We start from the raw sequence: 25,925 nt of genomic DNA, 5'->3' as shown, positions 1-25,925 counted from the left end.
CAGTCCACAGACTTTTGCAATCTGTGAACTGTGATTATGGCTGTTAAAAAATAATCGATTTATATTTAAATCGATTATTATTTTCGTATCATCGTTTTCTTTAGCTACTATAAATCGATTTTTAGTTTAACGATTATTGAGCGAAGCGAAGGGAATCTGAGCGGAGCGCCCACAGCCCACCGGGTGACTCCAATTGATTTCTGTGTTAAATTGTATCTCGGCCATTTCTGGACCGATTTTAAAAATTATTGAACACATAGAAAGCTTTCAAAATTTTCTAGGTTATTGTCGAACAGAATTTTGAATTTCGACTTGATTCAATTATTATAATTAAAAACAAACGTGATTTACAAATTATTCTAAATTAGCACGCGCTAGTATAAATTGGGAAATGTGGTCAGGAAAACATGAAACCGTATTTTAGGAAAGAGATTATCAAAATTATTGTTTTAAAACTGCTTACCCGAAAATTATTGGTGACAATTATTTAAATTTTTGAACATTTTGTGATAATACGTTAACATTGTCGTTTAACTTTTTGACTTTATTTATTTATTTGTTTCATTTTATTTTAATACTACTATTACGTAAACAAGACGCAAATTAGTGCCAATAAATTCAGTTCTCGTGACATATTAGTTTTATGACAAAAAGTTTGTGATTTTGTTGGGTTGCTCATCATTTCATTTTTATCATAGGAAATAAAACGTAAAAATTTGTACCAATAACGCTATTTGGTTTCCTAATTCCTTGAAATTTTAAATGAATATTACCTTTGATTCTTAGTTTTTAATTGGTTTTATTTTTATTCATATAATTTTCTTTGATTTTTAATCTGATAGATTCATAATATGAATCTTTTAGGTCTTTTATTGGAATATGAAAAGCATGTACTTTTATATAATCCAAAAAAATATATATTTTTATAATTTATCGATTTTTGACAAATCGATTAATTTTGAATAAGTATAAATCGATTTTCATTTAGTCGATTCTTTTCCATTAATCTCACATCCCTATCTGTGATTGTAATTTGTAAAATTATAATCATAGACAAAGAGTTAAATAGTAATGCGGTGGCCCAATATGATTCCGTTTAACATAAGTTATTATGTCTGGTTCTATAAATATAATAAAATTTTGGAATTGTATAACTTGAGATCAATTTTGTTTAAGCAACAGTGTCCGAGTATAATTAAAAAAAATACACCTACCAACAAAAACAAACTGAAAGTTGAATACATTCAAAGACACTTCTTAAAGGAAAAATCCTAGGTTGGATAAATATATCCGAGGTGCCTATCCGATATCCACTCTCTCTCATATACTTAGATCAGATTAAAAAATAAAACACAAGTTAGGAAATTTCCATCACAAAAATAGTTGCGCTTACAAAACTGCTATTTATTAGATATTGTATTTTTAGTTAGTCAACTCTACGTCTATAATAAATTAGCTGCAGGTAACGCAACGTTTCATCTCTCAACAGTCAACACGTGACGTTGCGTTACATACGGAACCAGACGGTGAAATTTATTGCAACTCTCAATTATTTATTGCTTCAACAACAACTATAAATATATTTTGTATCGAAATTACATTGACAAACCTTTAATTAAAACATTGACATATTGTTAAACTAGACATTGTCCTGCGATCAAGACCAATCAAGATAAGATTACAGTAAATTTATTTCATTATATTATATTAGCTGACCCAGCAAACGTTGTATTGCCGATATTAAAATCGCGATACAAAAGTAACTGTTGATCGTAAATGGGTGAAAATTTGAAGTTGTATGTATTTTTTAATGCTGACTCATACACAAACAAATTTAAAAAAAAAATATCACAATTAAATAAAAAAAAAAAAATTGTCGTGGACCACCCTTAACATTTAGGAGAATGAAAAATAGATGTTGTCCGATTCTCAAACCTACCCAATATGCACTCAAAATTCCATGAGAATCGGTCAAGCCGTTTCGAAGGAGTTTAACTACAAACACCGCGACATGAGAATTTTATATATTAGATTATAATAGGTGAAAATAGAAGCTCTTGAACGTCACGGGCTTTCCTGCCTAGAATCGGCAGGCCGTATCAAGCGTCAGTCCAGCATTAATGAATTCACCAGTTCACCAGTGGGAGGCTTCTTTGGACATGATGCCGGCTACATTTTGGATACCATAACGGCGCCTATTTCTGCTGTGAAGCAGTAATAATAATAATAATATTGACTCACTTTTTACACAAATTATCTTGCCCCAAGTTAAGCATATATAGCCTGTGTTATGGGTTACAAGACAACGATATATTTAATACAATACACATACTTAAACATACATAAATTCATATAAACATACATAAATACATTTAAACATCCATGACTCGGAAACAAACATCCATATTCATCATATAAATGCTTGCACCTACCGGGATTCGAACCCGGGACCTCTAGCTTAGTAGGTAGGATTGCTAACCACTCGGCTATACAGGTCAGTAATGTGTAAGCAATACTGTGTTTCGTACTGAAGGTCGTCGTAGCTAGTGAAATTACTGGCCAAATGAGATTTGACAACTTATCTCTCAAAGTGACGAGCGCAGTGATAGTGCCGCTCAGAATTTTTGGGTTTTTCAATAATCCTGAGCGTAATGCATTGTAATGGGCGGGGCGTATCAATTACCATTAGTTAAACGTCTTATTATCATTATTTTCTAAAAAAAAAGTCATGCAATGGGCATTTGCCGCTCTTAATATACCAGCTGTTTTAAAGCCAAATGGTAGTAACTCACCGCGATGGCATGCGTCCTGATGGAATGACCCTGGTGGCTTGGGCATGGGGAAGGTCGCTGCTGTGAGACGCAACTTGCGACAACTATATTTACAATAAGGTGAATTACAATTTTAATATTACTTCTATCTTTATCCGTATTATCTACATTTTGTGAACCTATTTTTTTTAATTCAAATATCTCTATTCCATTTGAAAATGAGTTTTATTCTTATTTTTTCACAAAACTTCGTTTTTTTTAATGAAAATAAGGGACAAGACAAGCAGGACGTTCAGCTGATGATGGTAATTGATACGCCCTGCCCATTACAATGCGGTGCCGCTCAGGATTCTTGAACCCCCCAAAAATTCTGAGCGGCACTACAACTGCGCTCGTCACCTTGAGACAAGATGTTAAGTCTCATATGCCCAGTAATTTCACTAGCTACGGCGCCCTTCAGACCGGAACACAGTAATGCTTACACATTACTGCTTTACGGCAGGAATAGGCGCCGTTGTGGTACCCATAGTCTAGCCGGCTTCCTGTGCAAAGGAGCCTCCCACTGGTGATCGTTATAATGTAACATCGCACATTTAACTATATTATTATTATTTATGTAGCGACTAAGCATCTTTCGCTGATGCCTCTATATAATTTGACATATCTATTCAAATATTAATCCAGTCTATTCTTAATCTGATTAACAGATTTTGATTTAGCCACATCCTTGGGCAATCTTTTCCATATATGAACAACTCTGTTGGTCAGGAAGTGTTTTAATGGATTTAATGATTATAATTGATATTCTAGCTTCATATCATGTCGCCTTAGTCTTGGATTGCTCTTTCTTTGAAACATGTATTAACATTTATTTATTTATTCAATGAACAAAATTATCTTAAAATATATAATAATAGAGACATACTCGCACAACCTCTAAGGTTTATGTGCGAGCGCTAAGTTCGCATTACAATAATTGTTTTAATTACTTAAGACTTAATATAACATATAGTAGTATTATGAAAAATATACATCATAGGTATTCCTGGTTATTAGCTTCTAGATAGTATTTTTTTAGCTTTACTTTGAAATTTTTCTTTTGCAGATATATATCTATTAGATCATTAGGTAATGTATTTAATATCCTAGGTAATACATAGTTACAGGTTCTTTTACCATATACATTGTTATATTTAGATAGACAAAACTTATTTATGCAGGCTAGTTTCCTCATATTTTGTTTTCTTTCATATTTCTTAACATTACAATATGTATTATTATATTCTACAACTAAAATTGCAAATCTTAATTTAGAGTGTATCGAGATATAGAATAAGATAAAAGGAGATTTTTTTGTTCGGCGATTGGGCCCACCTCGAAATGTTGTGTATAGTATTGAAAAATTTACTGATTTATTCCTTATAATCTCCAGATAATAATAATAATAATAAAATAGCATTATTTAACTCCACACATACATAAAAAAGTTACATAAAATTGTTTAGTTTAATATTTTACAATTATATTACTAATTAACTTTAATAAATCTACTACTAATCCACTTTAATCTCCTTCTAATGTGGACTCCCTCAGGGTAAAAGCCTCCTCCAAAGAATTCCATTTTTCTCTCTTTTGAGCAATGGTCATCCTGTCTCTCCCTGCGTTGGATACAATCTCGTCTTGCCACCGGGCGCCCGGGCGACCACTACTTCTCACGCCTTGCGTCCATGCGGTCCTTTCCATTTTGTGGTGTAAATTGTCCATCGATTGTCATCATATCTCCCAACATGGCCAGCCCATTTCCATTTCAGACTATGAGCGAAGTGTAGAGCATCCTTTACCTTGGTTATCTTAGTTTGAAATTGTCTAACCGGAATTAGTCAATTATCTGAACCCTTAAATTTTGAATTATATGTTGTGGAAGTACTAGAATATAATCTATTGCTTGTATATATCTATAGTAGTACTTTGTACCTGTCTCGTACGTAGTATCCTAGAATATTGCACTTCTGTGTGGAATCCGCACTACGAGATATATGTAAAGCGGTTAGAAACTGTACTTTGTTGTATAATGTAATGAGCTTAATTTTATTTATTCTATTGTTAGTAAATTGTTTTTTTTAACCTGTTATAAGTAAAAACTGTAGATTCATTTAATTATTATATTATTACTATAAAATTAATAATTTAATTATGTATTTGTTGTAATTTAATTTAATAGTGATTTAATTTTTAAAACATAGAAATTTTTACTTATTAATGTACTTGCTTTTTATATAAGAACTAGCTGACCCGGCAAACGTTGTTTTGCCATATAAAGTATAATTCACGCGATAGTTTTATGAGTAATAAAATATTGCCTATATTATAGCCTGTACATCATTTTGTTCTATTGTCAATAGTTATTGCAGCGCACGCAAAAATAGGTTTTCGATTTTACACCTTGTGTTACAAAATAGCAATTTTATTACGGATCCCTAATTTTGAAAAAAAAAAAACATAGCCTATAGCTTTCCTCGATAAATGGACTACCCAACACTGAAAGAATCATTCAAATCGGACCAGTGGTACCAGAGATTAGCGCGTTCAAACAAACAAACAAACAAACACTGCAGCTTTATAATATTAGTATAGATGAATGTTATTTGTGCCTATAATTGGGGTAGTACTCAACTTGTATTTTTGTCTATATATATATTGTTTGTTTGAATTAGTGTAAACTTATACTTAGTATGTATGTAGAGATCAATCCTTAATCTATGGCTAGGTGCACTATATATCTATATACAAGCAATAGGTTAGTCTAGTTCTAACCCGATGTTCTTCTTAAGCAAACTTGACATCCTTTTACCTACATAAGCTTACAAAAAATATGGGAAAAATAAATTTAATAATGGGCGATACAAATATAAACAAATTAAGATCAAATAGGCAAACAATACATTATCATGATTTATTGACTAGCTATAACCTCACTAAGCACATAAACACACCGACGCGACAAAAGTCGTGTATTCGTGTTGATCACATCATGAGTAATATAAGAGTAAGCTCTACTTATGTAATACCTTTTTAAATAAAACACTTTTAAAGGATTAAAACGCGTGTAATTGTAACGGTTTTACATATATATTTGCGTAAAAGTTACATTTTTATTTTAGTTCACCCGGGTCTCAGTCCCCCTGAAAACGAGATCTGGAAAGGTCTTGAAACGTCGAGTTAACTAAAAGTAATGTAACTTTTACGCAAAAATCTAGTGTAAATCCGTTACAATTACACGCGTTTTGATCCTTTAAAAGTGTTTTATTTAAATGTGTAACACTCGCCTTAATCAAAAAAAATACTATGTACCTCTTGGTCTTCCAGATCACGAAACGGAGTAAATGATTCAAATTCCAACACACTTCAATTGAATCCCCACAAACTCTTTATTCATCTTTAAAAGAGATATGAGTAACAATTTTACTACTTATGGCGAAGAGTAAGCAGACAACACGAAAACATAGTGTTTTTAGACAAGTTTCGTGGTGAAAGTATAGCATTTCGAGCTATGAACACTACTTAATCCTGTTACACATATCTTTAAGTCTTATTTGTAGGTTGCTAATGCTTGCTGTTGGTTATAGTTAACACTGCCGAGCCTTTTTGAACTACCAATTTTCTTTGAAGTTAAACAAGTTTTTTGGCATGGCGTGACGCATTTTTTTTGGTGCTTCTCTCAGAAAAGTTATTCTTATAGCTTGTACTTTTTTTGTAGGTTCATTTATTCAGATTAGTAGTGAATAACGAGGATTGTAAGCATATAAACTGTTTTCCACGCAAGAATTTTGAAAATATTGGCTTTGTTACATAGATGGCGGGCCGGCAGCCATGAAATCATATCGCTCAAGGTAGCTGGCATTTAGTGTCGCCTTATGTTTACAAAACATCTCACCCTCTGATATGTAGAAACAAGATAATGTTAATGAAGCATTTAAAATATTTTACAATTTATTCTGTTTATTGTATCTATAGATTTCAGATAGTTAAAATTAAGTTAATAAATTGTTACCTACCTCCGAAATGGATAGCTAACGGTATCAAAAATAAATGTAATATTAAATTTAAGTTGAGGATAAATTACTACAAAAAAATATATAATAAACACAAAATAAAATACAAAAACTACTCAAGACTCCTAAAATAATGTATTCAGTGTGCAAAAATTAATTATAATAAAAAAAACTCTATGAAATATGAATGTTATTTGTCCGTTTTTGGGCAGAGCTAGAGTATAGTAATTGCCAGTTCAAATATATAATCGAAATGTGTGCTGGGACACATAGAAGATACACATAGAAGAAGGTGAAACTTCAACGGAAAAAGGCTAAAAAAAATATTTCAAAGGAAAACATCTCTATTAAAACAAAATATTAAAAATATTTCAAAAAAGAATATTAAAAAAAAGACATCAAATAAATGTTCTTAAAAAACATTCAAATAATTTTAAGAAAAAATAAAAAGCCTTTTAATTGTTGGTATTCCCAGAACAATAATAATTTTCAAAAACAATGTGCATGCAAAGTTACTTACAGGTACAATTTCATTTTACTTACTTTAATGCAAGTAGTAGTGTAGTGTAATCATTAGTAGACTACGTAACACAACATGATATAGTTAAATAAATGTTAGTATTAATTTAAAAATATTAATATATTATAATGGTTTAATTGATGTGATATAGGTAGTTATTTCGTTACCAAGAACCCTCAAGCCAACCCAAAAGCCCTCCTCCAGAGATGACCAGTACTCTCTATTCTGTGCTGCTCGCGGTCATTGAATCGTTGCTACTTTTATGATGTCGTCTGCCCAGCGTACGATTGGTTTTCTTCTATTTCTCTGTCCTAGTCCTTAATTCAAGGACGTTAAGTCTCGCAAGATGTCCAGCCTATCGCCATTTAAGCTTTTTTGAATAGCTGAGCGTCAATGGCTTTTGTTCTTTGTCTTATATCTGTGTGGCGGATCTTTTGAATTTTCTTACTTATTACGTATAAGTACATAATAAATTCCATCATATAGCGTGGCGATGCGTCGCCACGGCCTGTATCGCCACGCCAACAATCAGGTTCACCCTCGCCTATAGGTGTTTCAAATCAAAAATATATTTCTAACCACAAAAATATGGCTAAAGCGTCATGGCTATCCACGACCTTGGCTGGATTTAATCTAATTGACAAAATCATAACAATTATCAATGTTACAATTTTATCGTAATTGTACTATTTTTTGATATGTCGAAAGCCTTTGACTTTATTTCTCACAATAGTCTATTAGACAAACTTGAGAAATCTGGAATTAGAGGTCTAGGATTACAATGGATGTCGTCCTATCTTAAATAGATTACAGTGTGTTGAAATTACTAGAGTATATAATAAAATGAAATCGTTAAATATATATTATCCTATGAGAATACAAATAGTGGCGTACCCCAAGGAAGTGTTCTTGGTCCTCTAACTTCTAAAAATAGTTCTGACATTCTTAAATTTGAAAATGACGTAAACAAAACTTACTATAATGGAGTTCAATAACTCATTTTCAATGAGCTTTCGTAGGAACAAAATAAATAAAACCAATGTGTTCGGGCTGTATTAGGTATCTCCCCGTACGAATGCTGTAAACCACTATTGTGCAAGCTGAATATACTTACACTAGCTAGCATGAATATATTGGAAGCATGTACTATGTTCGTTAAAAAACATATATAAAACTGTTGGACAGGTTGATATGCGCTGCACCAGAAATGATCATAGACTGGTTTTGGAGAGACCACAACCTACTTCATTGCTTCAACGTAAAGCATACGGAATGTGTATTAAATAATTTAATAAAATGCCTGACCGTGCACAAAAATTACCCAAAAATAAATTTACATTAACTCTTAAAAAATCTATTGATATCTGTATATGTGGTTTAATGTGGGTAAATTCTTAAATTTTCGCATTGATATTTAAATAACTTATTTATATAAATACTTGTAATCAATAAAAAACCCAAAACTTGGTTACTTCAATTTTGAGGTTATGTGAAAAGAGTGTAACAACAAAAGTTGTAGATCTTTTTACAATCTACAGCTCTTCCATTTAACTTTTTTCCATAGGACTTGTAGTTTCGCCGGAAATCGAGATAAACCGTTTTTTACCCTTAAACCCCCTAGTTCCACTTCCCGATCTCATATCGCCCGCACGGACGAGTATAAAAATAAGGACTCCGTGTCACCTTACATAACAGTGAGGCACCAAAACAAGCCGGTAAACGTGTAAATACATAGCCCCACGCATACACTTACACTAATACAAGCCGATCGGCCGCCATTATGAGATTTGCCATCGTCTGTGACAGATCAGTTTGCGTCGCAATAAAATATTTTAAAAATGCCGTTGTGCGTTGTTAAAAAATGTAAAAACAATAATATAAAAGTATTTGTGGATATATGATTATCTAAGGGAGAAAAAATTGTGTAACTGGTATACCTCGTAACCGCACACACACTAGCATAAAGGTGCTTCACTTGCTAATATCACGGCGTGGAGTACTTCTTTTTTTACTAGTCCGTGATCGCCCGTAATTTATTTTTCCTTTCATTTTTGTTATACATTCTCTTCCTTTTCCAATGGGTTTCATCCTACTATTTTTTTTTTGGTTTCAACAATTATTGACTTTGGTCTATAAATCCGAATTGCAAATACAAAACATAACGATTTGTCTCCGTATAAATAAACCCCGACATTATAAGACATTTGACTTGTCCAAACCCAACTTGCTTCGTATAAATCAATGTCGAATATATCTGATATGATGTTAAATAGATTATTAGATGTCACTATAGGCGGCGCTTGGCAATCTTACAGTATTTCTCGCTCCTCCCAGAGTTATATGTCTGGCATTCCCGTTGGTCGAACGTATGGCTTTGAAATCAATGGATTGCATGGCATTAAACCGCTCAACCAGACAGATTTACGAATTATTTTCTGTGTTCGATATACAATCAATATCAAAATTCTCTCATTCACTTAACTCAAAAAATACATGCTGCTTGTGGTGCCTTGTTATAGTTAACAAATCAGTGTATAATCTACTTATTAGATAGCAATTTACAATTAAGCCTTATACATATATGTAGATCTCAGAAACTTATTCTACAACTACATGTGTTTTTACGTGTTGAAGGATAAAACTTTATTATGCTTATAACTAATACGTAGGTTACACTAAAAGTTTTGAGTAACTTAAAATAAACAACATGTTATAAACAAAATATTACATCCTTTACATTTTAAACATTTTTTCATGCGATCCAACCATTTTTTAAAAAAGGAGGACCACCGATCTTAAGGCATGTTTTCTACGTGCTGATTGAATGCCATTACTGACCCTTCGGAATTGGTAAAAGTGAAACCTCTCATCAAATCTTTGATTTTCGGGGAAATACAGAAATCACAGGATGCTAGGTCGGGGCTATGTGCAGGCTGGGTGACGAATTGTACTTTTTCGAAAGCTAAAAATTACTTACTTTTGTTGGCCGTGTGTGAAGAAGCGTTGTCATGATGTCGGAGAACGCGGCTTTTTGGTCGTCTTTCACGAACTTTTTTTAACATCCTGTATAAATAAATGGTAGAATACCACTCGGCATTAACACTCTTTTGATCTTCAAGTGGAATTGTGCAGATGGGACCCGTAGCTGGGAGAAAAAATGCGATCATTTTTTACGAACGTTTCTCGCCTGCCTCACTTTTGTTGGCCTGTTCTCATTTTCGGGTTCAAAACAATAAATCCACATTTCGTCTCCTGTGACAATGTCATAAACAGCATTGGAATGTCCGAGGTCGTACTTTACTAGCATCTGTAAGCCCCATTCCACGCGCGCTTTGCTCCGCTGTCAGTTCATGGGGGATCCAACGACAACAAAGTTTCCGAACCATTAATTCGTCGTGTAAAATTTTCTGAATTTGGCTCATACCAATCGCCAATAGTCCTCAAATTGTCTCATAGGTAATCCGCGGGTTTTCTTCAATTACCTGGTTAACATTAGCCGCAGTATTTTCGATGACGGCGAAGTATTGCGGAGAGAGAGAACTTTTAAAATCATAAAAAATCATCGCTCTAAAACTTTTCGACTTAATTCCATTTTCGTTGCGTATGTAGAACTTTGATGGGTGATATAAAACAATTGACAAATGATTTTCCACCAATTGTTTTTTATATTAGTAAGAAGGTTGCAACGTTTCAAAAAATATAACATTCGAAATTCAAATAGTTCCGATTAGCTAGAAGTGCAAAACTTTTAGTGTGCCCCATGTACATCTGGTTTTGGGGGAAATCCAGGAAACTGGGACTAACCAGACTATTTACTATCACTTAACCTAACTTAAAACTAATGACAAGAACTGGATGCGATTACTAATTACGACCCTCATGGTCGTGATTACTGTTGACATCCTTACACAAACATAGAATTCAAGCTCTAAAGGTTGATTTGATGCGTCCAATATAGGACAATTTATATTTATACAGTTTATTATTATTATTAAATACTAGCTGACCCGACAGACGTTGTTCTGTAAATAATAAATAAAGTAATGTTTTTATGAATTTGTCAATCATAACATCAAGAATTAGTTCGTAAAATATGCACCCTGCTGTCGTAATGAAATTGTTTCACAGCAGAACTGTCAAACCGTGCGTCATTAAATTCTCTCATATAAATGATGTATGGACACATCAAAGGAAAAACAAATTTGTTGTTTACATTTAATTCCGAGCATTTTCATATTTATTTAAACCTTCTCTGGACTTCCACAAATAATTCAAGACCAAAATTAGCCAAATCGGTCCAGCCGTTCTCGAGTTTTAGCGAGACTAACGAACAGCAATTCATTTTTATATATTAGATAGATTTTGATATTATTATTATTATTTTTAAAACGCTCTTAACTAACACAATTCAAATATTGGATCTTTTTCTTATGAAATAGGAGGACAAACGAGCGTATGGGTCACCTGGTGATAAGTGATCACCGCCGCCCACAATCTCTTGGAACACCAGAAGAATCATTTATATCAATTAATAACCTTTCCTCGCATTATCATAATAATATTCAATAATTTAAAAGTAATAATCAAGTTCAACTTCATCATCACCATCATCAGCCGGAAGTCGTCCACTGCTGGACAAAGGCCTCCCCAAAAATTTCCACGACGATCGGTTCTGCTCTGCCCTCATCCAACGTATTCCGGCGATCTTGACCAGATCGTCGGTCTATCTTGTGAGGGTCCTTCCATCACTGCGTCTTCCGGTACGTGGTTACAATTCGAGGACTTTACTGGCCCAACGGCCATCTGCGACTTCGGTTTCGCAATCATTTGGTCTATGTGTCTATTGATTCGATCTCGCAGGGAAACTCCGAGCCTATCTATTGCCCTCTAAGCGACCATGAGCTTTCTCATAAGGCCCACAGTAAGCGACCACTTAAGTTCAACTTAAATTAGTTAAATTTACAACTTCTGTCAGGCGTTCCTGGACGCGAACGTTTTTTGTTTTTAAACCGTCTCGTCACAACCCATCGCTGCATCGTTTTTTCGCGGAATTGATTCACTCAATGATATATAATTATTATTTCACTTTGGCTGTATAGTGTACATTTTTTTTTTATTATTTTTTTATTACAGCTTTGCCATTACAATGACTAAATAGAATAATGGTCCCACAAAACCATCTTGATGGCTTGTCTGTGGGATCAGAGCAAATTATAAATTATAACATTTAGTAACATAAATAGATGTAAAGTTATGGAGTTTTTTTATAAACGTGGAGGAGAAAATTTTTTCACAATTTTATTTGACATTACTAAGTACTCTTATTATTTAAATGTTGATATATAATATGTCCAGATTGTCAATATAATGTTTTTTTAACATATTTTTAAACATTATTTTATTAGGTTCGTGTCTTATATCTGCTGGTAAACTATTTAATATATTTGGGATTCTCTTTTTTAATGTTCTATCTCCGTAATAATTATTAACTCTAGGTACTTCATATTTACCATCAGATGTAGACCTTGTCTGGTGATACCAGGGTTGGACTACGCTCTTGATTGCCACGGTGGTGTAGTGCAAGTCAATATTTCATTTTTAAGGTAGTATTCTACATACTTTAAATAATTTTTTATAGTTATCTTTACATTTCTCTTTTGTTTATTGTCTGCAAGTAGTTTTAAAAATCTTATCTGAAACAATTCTAATTTGTTTATGTTTGTTTTAGAAGTATAGCAATCAAGAGCATAACTCATTATGGAATCTACCATAGATATATATCTACAGGCATTTTAATGTGCTTAGAGGAACTTTAAAACTAAGGTGGTAGAATTTGCCTAGGAGTATTCTTAATTTCTCACAAAGATAATCGACATGAGGAGACCATGAAAAATTATTATTTAATTATATTCCTAAATAAATACAACTTTTTACATTTTCAATTGGCATACAACTACATGTATTCATGTTGTTAAGGTTTGTAATCGATTACAGTTTGATATTGTTCATAGATGTCGCCCTAAGCCATCAAGGACGCATTATCTAAGTTTATTATAGAACTGTCACCTTACTTAATATGTAACTGGTGAGTAATGGTGGACCTCACGGGGAGTATCCAGCGGTCGCTGGCCACCGCGACAAAGGAGACCGAGTCCAGAAAGATGCCGGAGTTGCCCGCAAGACTGCGGCAACTCATCCTCGAGAAACGAGCTTTACGCCGCAGATGGCAGGTGACCAGATGCCCAACACTCAAGACTCGTCTTAATAGGCTGGGCAGCCTAGTCAAGAAAAAGCTCGAAGAGGATGCCGCCGAGAGCTGGGAGGAAACGATTGGCGAGGCCGCAGATGATGTATCAGTTCTTCATTGTCTGTGCCGCCAAATCACAAATCTAGCGCCCCCAGCTCGCCCGCTGCGTCATCCCGACGGAACCTTGAGATACGCAGCGGCAGAGCGTGCCGACATCTTCGCCGAACACCTTGAACGCCAGTTCCAGCCGAATCCAACTGACGACGTATCGCACGTGACAGCACTTGAGAGAGAGATCGCTGAATATCTAGAACGGCCGGTAGAGGCACTAGAAGATGCGGTGTTCTTCTCCCCAACTAAAGTGAGAAGTTGCATCCTTCGGACGAGGCCCAAAAAAGCCCCGGGCGCGGATGGTATCACAAACGCCGCCCTGCGTCATCTGCCGCGTCAAACCATCGCGGCGATGACGCGACTCTTTAATGGCATCCTGCGCTCGGGGTACTTTCCAAATATCTGGAAGGAAGGCCTCGTCATTATGATCCCGAAGCCGGGGAAAGACACCGCACTAGCACATAGCTACCGGCCCATCACTCTTCTGGCGACCCAGTCTAAGATATTCGAATCTCTCCTGCTGTCACTCCTAAGACCCTACATAGAGCTTAGGGAAGAACAGTTTGGATTCCGCGCTGAACACAGCACCACGCTCCAGCTGTCCAGGGTACTGCACACCCTCACCGCTTCTCTCAACAAAAGAGAGAAAGCTGTGGCAGTATTCCTGGACATGGAGAAGGCGTTCGACCGTGTTTGGCATACTGGACTCGTGCACAAGTTAGCTGCAACCTCGACACCTCCCCGCCTGGTGAGGATAGTCGCCAACTTCCTTGAAAACCGTCGGTTTCGAGTAAGGGTAGACGATGCCATTTCAGCTTCCAAGATTATCTCTGCTGGCGTACCGCAGGGGAGCTGTCTCTCTCCCCTGCTGTACGCAAAATACACAAATGACATCCCGCTCGAACCGTCGGTGACTCTGGCGCTATATGCAGATGACGCGGCGTATATTACATCGTCACTCAACCTAACGCACGCCGCCGTGAAGAGGCAGCGCCAGCTGGACACCCTGCCAGAATGGCTCAAGAAGTGGCGGCTATCGGTGAACGTTGGCAAAACCCAGGCGCTCGCGACTGGGAGTGTGCACACTGGCCAGCATAGGTTGCAGCTAAACGGACATGACATTTCGTGGTCCCCGACGGTAAAGTACCTCGGGGTCACCATCGACCGCCGGCTCAACATGAACGAGCACGTCACGAAGACCATCGCGTCGACAAACGTCGCGATGGCCTTACTTCGTCCAGTGCTCTCCTCAAGCCTCCCTCTGAGGGTGAAGGTCTTGGTGTACAAGACCCACCTACGCAGCCGACTCACGTACGCCGCGCCTGCATGGTACGCGCTCGTGAATCTAACTAACCGGAAAAGGTTGCAAACCGTGCAGAACAAGATCCTCCGCCGCATCACGGGCGCACCATGGTACGTGAGGAACCAAACAATCCAGAGGGACCTAAGAGTCGAGGGCTTGGACGACTTCACTCGTCGTCTCGCCGTCAACATGTTCGCGCGTGCCGACTCGTCCGCTCTCCATCATCTGCGAGATCTGGCCCCCTGGCACGCGCGGCCACCTGACAGCCGCCGCTACCCGCGTGATCTCGTGCGGGACGAGGATGTAGAGTGACGTGTTTGCGCGCGGCTCGGCTGATCGCCCTCCCTCTTCTTCGGGGCTGATCGTCAAGGCCCGCGCAAACCGGCAACAATCACCGGATCTCAGCTGAGGGAACAGGCGCTCCCTCAGCTCCAAAAAGATGACCACAAAGGGGGGGGCGCTCCCCCAACCATACCATAAATTAAAGAAGACGACCGCAGAGAGCAACGACTCTCACCCCCAATGACCCGCCCGTTTCAACGGGCGGCGAGTGATCCTTGCTGCAGGGGACGAAAAGTCCTGATCAGCATTCCCCCACCGCGCCCATGTGGGCGCGGCGAGAGAAGACCACGAAGTGGTGAATATACGATTGGTACGTCCCTATTAAGTGTCTTAATACCTTAGTTAGTGGGATATTTTTGGGATTTGTACACATGTTGTTGTGAAACCAATATATTTATGAGCATAAATTGGCGGTGGACATTTAGTCGGACACAGGTAAGGAGTGTGTATGATTAGCTGTTTAGTTTTCTCAGCGTTGATGACGATGCCATTGTTGTGATTCCACTTGACATGCCTTTGCCTTCTTTGTCCGTAATAATAAGTTACCTAATTTCAAAAGTATTTCATACGATATTCAAATATCTTGACTATTAAGATTCACCGTTCTATTCCATATATATAGTGGATGCATTTTAGAAAGATTTATCTTTTGAGTACGTAGTAGTACCTAATACTTTTTTTTATACATGAGAGGGCAAACGGGCAAGAGGCTGGCGGGATGGGGAATGGTTAGGCAACCCCATGGTCACCGCAACATCAAGTGTCAAGAGATGCGTTGTCGGCCTTTAAGGTAGGAGTATGCTCTTTTTTTGAAGGTCCCTAAGTCGTATCGGTATAGAGAAAACAACAGCCGGTAATTGATGCCATAAACTTGCTGTGCGTGGCTAGATATTTCTTGCAAAACGCGCGGTTGTGAAATACCAGACGTCAACGTTATGCGGGTGGTATTTAGCACATTAACGTAATGTGGTGGAATTCGGCCGCTAGAATCAATCCGAAGAGCTCCTCTGAGCACTCCCAGAGAAAAATTCGGTAGAAGATGCAAAGAGAACCCACATATCTACGCAACGACACAGAATAAAGCCGATCGTCGATAATTCGAGCCTCTCTTCGTTGTATGCGGTCAAATGGAAGAAGCTGGTACTTGGGAGCACCCGCTCAGAGGTGAGAACAGTACTCCATGCGAGACCGAATTTGTGCCTTTTATAGTTGATATTATTATGATATAAGGTAACTTAACATACTATAACATTATTAATTAGATGTTATATAGGAATTTTTTACACAAAACAATACTAAACTATAATCAAACTATTGAATAATAAGCCAAACCGCCTTATATTATAAACAGCAAACCGCTTTGAAGTCGTAGCCTGAAGTTACGATCCTTCTTTGAATTGCGCCAAACTTATTCTTTGGCAAAGCTTCGAGCCAGATCTGGGGTCTATGTACCCAAAGTATCCAATAAAAACAGAAGAACTACTTACCCATCACCAACATCAAGTAATGCATATTTTCTCCACTTAAACCCACTTAATATAAAAGTCAGGTATAGCTTGTATGGACTAAACGGAATTTTAATTGATGAGGAAGGGCAAACGAGCGAACGGGTCGCCTGATGTTAAGTGATCACCGCCGCCCATAGTCTCCAGATGAATCACAGGAGCGTTGCCGGCCTTAAAGGTTTTGTGTAGTTGTGAAGTAAGTTTGAAGGTATCCATGTCTTATCGTTCCGGAAAGCACAAGCAAGCTTGAAAACACTGCACTTGAAATAAGCACTGTTGAGGATGATCACACACCCAGATTGTGGGAGTTATATTCAATTTGTGGCATGTCGAGCGAAGGTGGAATTCGACGACAGGTATCAGTTGAAACAATTCTTCGGAACACTCCCCGTGATAGATGCGGTAGAAGACACACAATGAAGCGACGTCTCTATGCAAATCCTGGTGATCTAATCCTTCACAGAGCAATGGATCTCGGCAATTCGAGCAGCTCTGAGTTGTACGCAGTGAAATGGTTCGAGCTAATATTGGGATGCAGATGCAGACCACAGATGATAACAATTCTCTATGACAGAATGTGGCCCGGTTTGAACTATTGCCGTACTCTATTCTAGTATCTTTGAAGACAATTTGGCTTTGCCTTCCATTTCCTTCACCGCATAATCGACTGAGATTACGAGATTTGGAATGGATTTAGTAAAAAAGAAACAAATTTAAAATTTAAAATAATTTATTCTTAATATTTACAAACTGAGCAATAAATTAACTAAATAATAATTAAATATGTTTATGTATCATACGAGTATCGGATACTTTTACATAATGTTCTTTACTATACATACATACTATCTCTTATTGTACTTATTGTCTGATTCAAGTCTGTACTTTCATTGTAAAAAGTTTTCTATTATACAAATGTTTCAAGCACCTAACAGAATACAAACCAAGAACTGAACACTGGACTACTGTTGTTATTATTTCTGTCTACAGCCTCGTATGTGTGTAGTAAGGCCAACAAAACGAGGTAAATAATGTTAACAAAGTTTCAGGGGTTCAAAACATTTTCATCGAAATCTTTGAATATTGTTTAGAGCTGCCAGTCAGTGATTCCATAATAAATCAACAACTACTTTCTTACAATAACAGCTCTTTTGCACAGGATGCCGGCTAGATTATGGGTACCACAACGGCGTCTATTTCTGTCGTGAAGCATTAATGTGGTCTGAAGGGCGCCGTAGCTACTGATATTACTGGGCAAATGAGATTTCACATCTTATTTCTCAGGGTGACGAGCGCAATTGTAGTGCGGCTCAGAGTTTTGGGTTTTTCAAGATTCCTGAGCGGCACTGTATTGCGTGTAATGGGCAGGGCGTGTCATTTACCATCAGTTGAACGTCCTGCTCGTATCATCCCTTATTTTCATTATAAAACAAAAGACACAAGTTTCTCTTGGCACTAGTCGACGATTTCCCCAGAGAGACCTGCATGGCTCGTGTATACGTCATCACGAGTACTGTCGTCTGCATAGCGATGTTGATATGCAGAAGAAACAGTGATGTTTCTATTATCGTATGTCAATAACCTATCAATATCCTGTACCACGAAACACGCAACGACAGCTATCGTCGACCATATGACGGCATTACTGCGTGCGAGTGATAGGGACCTCCAAGCAATAATATAAGATAGGGACAGAGATTTGTCCATTTGTTTACATTCTTTTTCTTGTCTCACTGGCCTTAGCATAAAATTTAATGTTAAAAAAATATTTGTTTCTATATTTCAGTGGAAGGGGTTTAAATTGTCATAATTTGTAATTAATGTTAACTTTAATTTATTAATTTATTTTCACAATTAGACGCAATTCCAGAAAAACGTTCCAAACTACAATATTGTCGAAATTGAGATAAGAACATTTGTGTTCTTCCAGTTTTGACTGGTCACGTGATTCAAATTGACGGACTGACAAAAAATGGCAGCCCTACTGTTACTCTTTAAATGACATCATGACTTAGTAGCCCAACCCACATGTGTGGATTACACTAGCATATATTAAGCTTTAAACACAAATTCCTTAAAATGTGATGTTTGTGGCTTGAAACGTTTTTCAGGAACCACGTCCAATTAATAATGCTTAAACAATCGTTAGATAATTGAAATAATACTAGGAACGGCAAAAAACCTCGCTCTGTCACAGAAGTACCAAATTAGGTTCTTCAAGCTGTTTGCAAAAATATAATTTCCATAAATAATGTTTGTCTACGTAACTGAGCCAATAATATCAAAGGACAATCCTTGTATGAAAATTGGGCTATTCTTGCGTCTTAACCAAATCATCGGTAGAACATTAGAAATATTCTCAAGATTATGTAAAACAAAAATCACTGAGATATAAACAGGGAATATGTAGTTATCTGATTTTTTCAATTTCAATTTACTACAAGCTTGTTGTCAGTTTTAGTGTAGGATTGCTGGACTAGACGTTAAACTATGCAAGAAAACACAAATCACCGACCAGAAAAATAAGTTAATCCAGGAAATCACTGGGTTTTTCACTCGTTTCGAAACGATAAATTACTTTCTTTTAATATAACTTTTAAACCCCTGTTCGCATCTGATTTATAATAAATATATGCGAAATTATAATTTAAGAGACAATTTTACGCATGATAGTGAGCAATATAGCCCATTTTCCGGCATTGTCCTTTATTGAATACCAAATACATAATAATTATTCAACTATAAAAATAATAACAATTTAAATTCTACGTGATGTTTCGCTACCTTCATTTTAAATCTAATAATAACTACATTTTTACACTGTCTAGTTTTGGTAACTTCACACTTTTTGAAATCGTCATCATTAAACAAGGATAAAGTATGTACCTGGATGTGACAAGGAAATAATAATAATATGGCGCATGAACGAGATCACAACATATAAAAGTTGTAAGAAATAATAAATAGAGTTTCTGTTTCGTTATTTTGATCGCCACCATGATGGTTGTAATCGCAATTTATTTGTCAATATTGCATCATTGACTGTCATTTTACTGGTATTTGGTAGTTGCTTATAACTCAATCTAAGAAACAGGGTGATTGTTATGGTATATTAGGCCTCAGAAGCCGTACCCAACTTCCGTTCAGTTAAATTTTATGATTTACATTATAAAACATTACCGTTCATACGTAAGTTCGATTTTTAGTAAAAAATATTATTATATTATAATGAAAAATTCCACCACATTAGAAACAATATGTAAAAATGTTAATTATTACCAAAATCAGAATATTATTTAACTAAATCAGTAAGTAGTAGGTTCACGTTATCATTTTAGGAACAAGAGGTAAGCTTGTCCAATGTGTTATACTACTTTTAATAAGTTCAAGTTAATTTTTATTGAAGTAAGCGTTATTTTTGCGGAAATCCGTAACTATCCAAATGTTGTTGAGAGAATTACAGTCTCGCGCCAGAATTTGGCGAGTCAACATCTCGTGGGGATGCCTCGTGTAGCGGCGAAACACTTGTCACATTGATTAAAAGACAAATCTTAGCGGAATTAACACTAAAAAAGCTCACAACATTTGGATAAGTTCAGGTTGTAGGATTGTTGTCACTTTTGGGCACATCTAGTTAATACATCATCCTGGCCGTGAAGGTAGTGGGATTGATAAAACAAGAGACTCAATCAATCGAACAGAGGCAAAAGAAAATCTAGTGTGCTACAGTTTCCAATCCTAAATCGTATTATTTATTGATCGATTGATTGATTGATTGATCATCATATATATTTTTTGTTTAAATAAAACACTTTTTTCAAAGGTTAAAGTATAATATTTAAGTTATGTTACGCGTGTAATTGTAACTGTGTTTTTACATGAGATTTTGCGTAAAAGTTTTTTTATTTTATTTTAGCTAAACCGACGTTTCAAGACATTTCCAGATCACGTTTGCCAAAAAACCAGTAAACCAAATTAAAAATTAAATAAGTGTTTTATTTAAATGTGTAAAACTCGCCTTAATCAAAGAAAATACTATATACATTTTGTTGTAATTAATTAATTAATAGATAAATAACTGATAATTTCACGTCAGACGTTCCTATTAATACTAAATCACTACTTAAGCTGATGGTTTATCGTTTCTGGTACCTTCTCATTCAAATTTCTATGGTTGTATTTGTGTTTTTATGTCCTGGGTAACAAATGCTGTTAAAACATACTGTTAACAATTCAGTGTCTTTAGGTTCACTAATAACGCGCGTGCGTTCCATTCAGTGTACAAGGGCCCTTAGTCAGTTATCCTTAGCTATAGCTTGTACTATACACCGCAGGCGAGCTAAGCTGTTCAAGCCGCACGACGGATCAGCTGAAAATAATAAAAATAATGAAAACGACTAAACATGCACAGGAATAGCTTTATTATTTTATATTTTTTCAATGCGCTTAATGTGCATACATAAATTACTTTTTTAAGTGATAACTTCTTATGGGAAAACCGCTTCGTAACGTAACGCGTTACGGCGCCAGTCTTCCCTTTCTCTCAGGCATACGTCAGCGGTAGGCAGGCTCCTCCTCTCTCACTCTAACCAATTGTTACTTTTAAAGGATTAAATAATGATATTAATAGTGTATATACACAAAATTGTAATATACATATTCAAGAAATGTAAGTAAGAATAAAATATATTTAATTACGTGGTCGCATAAGATGCATGAATTAGGTGTCGGTGCCTACGCTAGCGCGCGGCTACTAGATTTCTTGCAGGTTGTTCCGAAATGATATTGTAGAAAATTGATTTCATAAGGTGAATTATGTTTTTTTTTGAATATTTATTTTTATTTAATGACAGCATGGCCCAACAATGGAGGCATTGTTGGGCCATGCTGTCATTTTAATCAGTGATGTACAATAAACAAGTTTACGTGAGTAATTGTGAAATCACGCTCAAAAATTGTCTGTTAATTAGGTAGAGTTTTCGTTCAGTTGTGTTTCGACCGCGCTTTGAATACAACGCCACGCAACAGCATAACCAAACAAAAAGGATCGAGTGTCGTATTTCAGGTAAGTGCCTTTCGATTTCTGAAACAAAATTTACTTGTGTTCGTGTCCGAGATTCTAATCAGCGTATACAATCGACTTTGAACATTACTGCTACGTAATAAGGTGTTGATTTGAATGAATGATTTAATATTATCTGTGTAATGTATATGTATATACAACGACGCTTGGAGATTTTTTGGCGACCTTTTAATAGGCGTTTGGGGCTTTAGTTGTTTATTGTACGTCAATGGTATTAAGACACGTTTTGGACTACGGGCCAATTGTTTTGCTCACCGCTCATAAATTTTTTCTCCTTCTCCGATCTTCCGTCTCGTATCTCATTACTTCTGCTCTGTGTCACATCAATGTACTTTTTACTGCTCTCTTTATCCAACTGTGATCAAAAAAAAAAAACATTTTTCAAGTTATATTTCTTGTAGTGCGTTAGGGAAAAATCTTAGGATATTTTACGAAGCGCGCGTACACCGTCACGAAAATTGGACACCCTGATGTTAGATAGACAACTTGCGTGACTTAATACACTCTGATTATTTTTCCCGCGCTAAAAGAATCATCACTTCAATAGTATAATAATAATAATATTGACACACTTCTTACACAAATTATTTTGTCCAAAATAAGGCATATACAGCCTGTGTTATGGTTTGCAAGACAACGATATATTTAATACAACATACTTACTTAAACATACATAAATACGTATAAACATCAACGACTCGGAAACAAACATCAATATTCAGCATATAAATGCTTGCACCTACCGGGATTCGAACCCGGACTAGTGCAAAGTATACTAGTATAGTATAGGACTTATATAAAGGTACTAGCTGACCCAGCAAAAGTGTATTGCCGATATTAAAATCGCGATACAAAAGTAACTGTTGATCGTAGATTGGTGAAAATTAGAAGTTGTATGTATTTTTTAATGCTGACTCATAATCAAACAAAAACAAAAAATTTCGAGTGGACCACCTTTAGGGGGATGAAAAATAGATGTTGTCCGAATCTCAGACCTACCCAATATGCACTCAATATTTCATGAGAATCGGTCAAGCCGTTTCGGAGGAGTTCAAAGTTTAACACCATGACACGAGAATTTTATATATTAGAAGATACTAGACATAACGTACACGAGAAATCTAAATATACGACCGCAAGCTTAGCCAAGTTAAAAGCTACTAAAATATCTATCTGATATAAGATATTGTCAAACGTCAAGATGTTAAATCGCCATTAATCCGAGAGTGGTGTTATTTATACGTGCACGTGTCTTACGCGCCCGGAAATAGCACAGACGATACAATTATTTTAATTGGAACCGCGGTGTTTGTAGACACAGATTATAGACGTTTTTTGATTCGAGTTACGCTTGGCATTGTTGCTCGAGTGGTCCTAATCAACTATCGAGTTATGATTTGATTTGAAACGATATAATTTGATAATCACAATGTTAACACTAGGAAAAACATAACTTTGTTATGCCTACTATTCGGTTAAGTCAAGTTAGTAAGTCTTTTGTGGGACTATATGAGATGTATATGCTTTTACAACAAGATCCCAGAAAATGTTCAAAACAAACGTGATACGAAATTTAAAAGAATAATTGTTAAAAATCGTTTGTGTGGTAAAGGTATAACTATAGAAAACTAAACTATAACTTAAATTACTTTCTTAATGATACAACAGATTGGGCATGGAGCGACCGCCCTCAGGCTATTAAAAAAATATTATTGAACATTGTAACGATATATTTATGAAAAAAAAAGCCAGCTAAGTTTCTGGCGCCAGTTCTTCTCAGGTCTGAGGCATACTTTTTCAAATGGGTGGTTCAAATAAAATATTTGAATTTTATATGTATAGGCGAATTCCGGTGCTCCTAGTGACGACAATACATATATTATATACTAGCTGACCAGTGACCTAGCAAACGTTGTATTGCCATATAAAGAAATAAAAAAAATAAAAAATTATAATTTTTGGGGTATAAAAAATAGATGACGACTAAGACCTATCGAATATCTCGTACTACAGTAATTATTATATTCGATTGCCATCTTGCAACCCTATTGCGGATCTGTGGATGGAACATAATAATATCGTAGACGGGTGAAAATTTGAAGTTGTATGCGGAATCATAATAAGTAAAATAGAAATAAAAAAATTGTCAAAAAAATTTAAATAAAATTTAAGGGTGGGTTGGGTTACCCTTATCATTCAGGGATATGAAAAACAGATGTTGGCTGATTCTCAGACGTACCCATGCACAAATTTTCATACAAATCGGTTAAACCACTTCGGAGGAGTTTGGTAACAAGCACCGTGACACGAGAATTTTATATATTACATACAAGTCATTCAAATTGACTACCTGCTGGCTTACCATGAACTGTTATTGCGATTCAATTGACGACATAAACTGAACTGCTTCGCTATTTCATACCACGACGTCATTAGAGCTATCCAATTCAACTTGATTTGACGTCAACCTGACGTCAAATCAAGTCGGAAATTGAATCGCAAAATGTTTTAGCTCGTTCATGAGGTAATATTTCAACCCAAACTAAAACAGCTTATGCATCAAAGTGAGCGATTAAAAAAAGTTGCTACTTTCTTAGCGGAAAGTCAATCGTTCTGATAATAACTTTTAAAATATAGTGAAAACATACATAAAATATACAGAAAAGGAAAATGGAATTGATGAAAGATGAGATGAGAATACTTTATTGGACTTTTTTGTAAGACAAAACACTGTAAGTAAATATCCTAAACACGAGGCAGTAAGGCCCCTGGCTATAGCCTGTTCGCAAGACCGAATTATATAAAATGTACTCTGTGCTCCTGTCAAATCAAACAAAAATCAGTTTATTTTTACGAAAACACCAAAGTAAACCTTTAATTTGTAATTTTAAAGAACTTTATATACCTATTACTATTATTCATAAGTACTAAAAAGAGCTTTATGGTTTATAACTTGACGCTATAAAGCGCAATTTTAAAATGTATTTGTAGTAATTTCTACGCAAAAAAAACGATAAAAATCATATCATTTCAGGTTTCGAAACGCAACGCATTTGGTTCGAGTAAGACCGACAGAGTTATCCAACGGCTGTAGAGCGTCATCTCTTACTCACCTCGGACCACAGACATATTTCTTGCGTTCATTCTTCCTTATGCGATTCAAACGCCATTTAGTTATAGGCACTTCATGGTACGAATCTTAGCGATTCAGTTTAGGTACCTAAACTGAACTATATCAGAATTGAATCGCTAATTAAATGTTGATGGTAGGCCTTCTGAGCCCGATAAAGCGTAATTTGTCAATATGTGCGTGAGCCACTAGACTTGCTAGATTAATATTTAAAAAAAATATTTTCTAACTTGCTGTCTCCCCCTTCGATATTATCTTCGATTTGACGCTTTCTTTATGATTTTAAATTTGAATAGGTAGTCATTTGAAAACAATGTTTAAACAATAAAAAATGACACATCTTTTAAATCTGGGGGCACGGCAGTACCCCCGCCAAATCGAGCAAAAAAACAGCGGTATTGCCGTACCATCCTTTTCTCGAAGCAGTTTAGGCCATTTTCGAATAATTTAACTTCGTTGTGGATAAAATTGGAAACTTGAAGCAAGCAAACATTGTATAAACACGGGATATTTGTCAGTCACTGGCTGACTGACTGATCATCAAAAGTCTGAGGGACTCCTATCCAACATAGACCAGGGTCGATAATTTTTGAAACCAAAAAAAAAGAATAGTAGAATAAAACCCATTGGAAAAGGACGAGAATATAACAAAAATGAAAGGAAAAATAAATTACGGGCGATGTGAGGTCGGGGAGTGGAAAAGGGGACCCCCCCTTCATTTCAGGTTAAAAAACGGTTTATCTCGATTTCCGGCAAAACTAAAAGTCCTATGGCAATAAGTTAAATGGCAAAGTTGTAGTTAATAAGTACCGAGCATTACCGTTAAACCTTGAAAGTTCATATTCACAGTAAAAATACTCT

At 36.0% G+C, this 25,925-nt stretch overlaps 1 protein-coding gene across 1 annotated transcript in view; it reads right to left on the bottom strand.

Moving 5' to 3' along the window:
* Positions 1-17,563: 17,563 nt before the first annotated feature.
* Positions 17,564-25,925, bottom strand: part of LOC126974745 (transcription factor SUM-1) — a 32,197-nt gene continuing 23,835 nt past the window's right edge. Inside the window, exons 3-4 of the mRNA XM_050822358.1 lie at positions 22,190-22,289; positions 17,564-21,220 (exon numbers count right to left, since the gene is read on the bottom strand). Of these exons, the coding sequence (XP_050678315.1) occupies positions 21,147-21,220; positions 22,190-22,289 (174 nt within the window). The 3' untranslated portion in view covers positions 17,564-21,146. The remainder of the gene's footprint in view (positions 21,221-22,189; positions 22,290-25,925) is intronic.

Source organism: Leptidea sinapis, chromosome 33 (genome assembly GCF_905404315.1).
Source record: "Leptidea sinapis chromosome 33, ilLepSina1.1, whole genome shotgun sequence".
Taxonomy (NCBI): Eukaryota; Metazoa; Arthropoda; class Insecta; order Lepidoptera; family Pieridae; genus Leptidea; species Leptidea sinapis.
This window is presented reverse-complemented; position numbering and strand designations above follow the sequence as displayed.